The sequence below is a fragment of the Thamnophis sirtalis genome, unplaced genomic scaffold (genome assembly GCF_051295495.1).
Source record: "Thamnophis sirtalis isolate CommonGarterSnake01/CBP01778 unplaced genomic scaffold, rThaSir2_p1.2 scaffold_3, whole genome shotgun sequence".
Classification (NCBI taxonomy): domain Eukaryota; kingdom Metazoa; phylum Chordata; class Lepidosauria; order Squamata; family Natricidae; genus Thamnophis; species Thamnophis sirtalis.
The window spans coordinates 33,681,342-33,683,937 of NW_028261383.1; the positions used below are offsets into that span (position 1 = coordinate 33,681,342).

The 2,596-nt window shown below is 41.8% G+C and overlaps 1 protein-coding gene across 1 annotated transcript; it reads left to right on the forward strand.

Moving 5' to 3' along the window:
• The first annotated feature begins 430 nt into the window (after positions 1 to 430).
• Positions 431 to 1,375, forward strand: LOC148047885 (olfactory receptor 2G3-like). Its single transcript, XM_087708183.1, has one exon. It carries the CDS (start codon positions 431 to 433, stop codon positions 1,373 to 1,375), a length of 945 nt encoding a protein of 314 aa, XP_087564309.1.
• The last annotated feature ends 1,221 nt before the right edge of the window (positions 1,376 to 2,596 follow it).

Consider the following 2,596-nt stretch of genomic DNA (forward strand, 5'->3'; position numbering starts at 1 on the left):
ACTAGGAAAAAAAGAAAACTTTTGTACTGGAAATTCAATGTATGAAATGGGAAAATTAATTGTACCAAGCTACGTACATCCTATCAGGAGAGTTGGACAGGGTATACAAAAGGAATGACCTTATATTATCAATCTTTTAGATAAAGACTGGGCAATTGGCAAAAAACAACATAGAAGAGGTAAATCTCTAAATTGTTATCCATACACAATTCCTCCTTTGTGGTCAGCAAGGCATTAAATAGTCAGAAAGAAGCAGATATGGACCGCAAATCATTTTCAAAGAGTCTACTAATTAAGCTTCCATCTAGATTACCGGAGACAAAATTCAAGCAGCACTTCTAACTGAATCAATTGATCATGTTGGATTGCTGTCAATTGTTTGAACTGGATTCCTTGAGTGTGTCATTACTTGTTCTAATGTGTACAGACAATGAACAAGGAAAGCTCGTGGGAAACCAGTAACCAAAGCAACCAAGGAGAAATCATCTTGCTGGGAGTTGCTGACCGGCCAGCCTTGGAGATGTTGCTCTTTGCTCTTATCCTGGCCTGCTACTTGATGAATCTTTTGGGCAACACAACCATCATCGTGACATCGAGACTAGATCCAGGGCTCCATACCCCCATGTATTTCTTCCTCAGCAACCTTTCCTTCCTTGACCTTTGCTTCACCACCAGTCTTGGCCCCCATGTTCTGGTGAACTTCTGGAGAAAAAGAAAGGCCATCCCTTATGGTGGCTGTGTGGCTGAAATGTATATCTCCCTTGCTCTGGGCTGCACAGAGTGTATTTTGTTGGCTGCCATGGCCTACGACCGTTATGCCGCCATCTGTCATCCTCTGCGCTACACTTTGATTATGAGCCAGTCTCTGTGTTTCATGATGGCTGCTGTCTCCTGGGTAAGCGGCTTCAGTCTCTCATTAGTTCATACAGTGATGATTCTTAGGCTTCCATTGTGTGGGCGAAATCACTTAGATCATTTCTTTTGTGAGCTCCCTGCCATTCTGAAACTGGCCTGTGTTGACACTTCCCTTAATGAAGCTTTGATGCTGTCTGGAAGTGTGGTGTTTCTTCTAGCACCGGTTAGTCTCATCACAGTCTCTTATGGCTATATAGCTGCTGCAGTCATTAGGATCCCTTCGGCTGAGGGCAGGAAGAGGGCCTTCAACACTTGTTCCTCCCACTTGATGGTGGTCTGGCTCTTCTATGGCACGGCCACCTTTAGTTATCTGCTGCCTCGCTCCACCTCCTCCCATGATGAAGGCAAGATGATTTCCCTTTTCTACACCTTTGTCACCCCCATGCTTAACCCACTGATCTACACTCTGAGGAACAAAGAGGTGCATAAAGCTCTCCACAGACTAATCAAGAAGAAATAAATGCACAATTCAAAACTGCTTTGAAGGTTCAACAGGAATACTCTTTATTTATTATTTTTGCAGTGCTTTTCATTGTGCCTTCTTTTCTCTCTCTTTTTTTCACAAACACATTAGGTTTCACAGCAGTACACAGACTATAAATAAAAAAGTTTTTTTTTAAAAAAAAACACCTCTTCCCCATGATGTCTTAGCAATTTTGTTTCCCCGTTAAAAAGGCACCTACTGAAGTTCTTCTAAGTCAATGCTTAGAATCTTTTCGCCACCGAGTGTCGAAACGGGGGCGCACATGAGTGCATGGGGGAGCACCAGAAACTGGAAGAGCAGCATCCTGGCATACATGCATGGCAGCACCAGAGTCTTGAAGAGCAGTTCCCCGGTGCGCATGCATACACCAGGAAGCTGATCTTCTGGTTTCCAGTGTGCGCATGCACTCTGGTCATCTGGTTTTCTGCTTTTTGGCATGCATGAATGTGCAAAGACCAGAAGAGCAATGGGTGATGGCTGGCAGAGTTAGAGAAATGACAGCCTCTGTCCATCTCCTCCCGTGATCGACGCAAGATGATTTCCATTTTCTACACCTTTGTCACCACCATGCTTAACCCACTGATCTACACTCTGAGGAACAAAGAGGTGCATAAAGCTCTCCACAGACTAATCAAGAAGAAATAATCCCATGATTCGAAGCTGCATTTCAAGATTCCACAGGAATGGTCTTTTTTTTTTTTTAGTACTTTTGATTGTACCTTCTTTCTTTTCTCTCTTTTTTCATAATAAATGTGCAATTTATCTTGATACCACACCACTACCCAAAACAAATGAATTAAAAGTATACAAACCCCTAAACCCAACCATAGGAAGTCACTTTCTGAAATGTGTTTAGCCTGTTGTGGATAATATACTTCATCTTCCTTCAACTCTGTCCCTTGATATTCCCTCATGAAAAACGCATCTTCTGAAGTTCTTGAAATTTTCTTTTAATGAGAATATGAACTGTTATTACTCCACCCTAGCAAATATAGAATACAATAGAATTCTTTGTTGGCCAAGTATGATTGGACTGTCTGATGTATACGCTCTCAGTGTACATAAGGAGAATAAAATACATTCATAAAAAAAAAAAGAATGAATAATGTCCATCTGTGCTGAATATTGAGTGACCAGGATAAAAGAAGACACTGAGGTAGTTTGTTTGGAAGACACTGAGGTAGTTTGTTTGGTAGG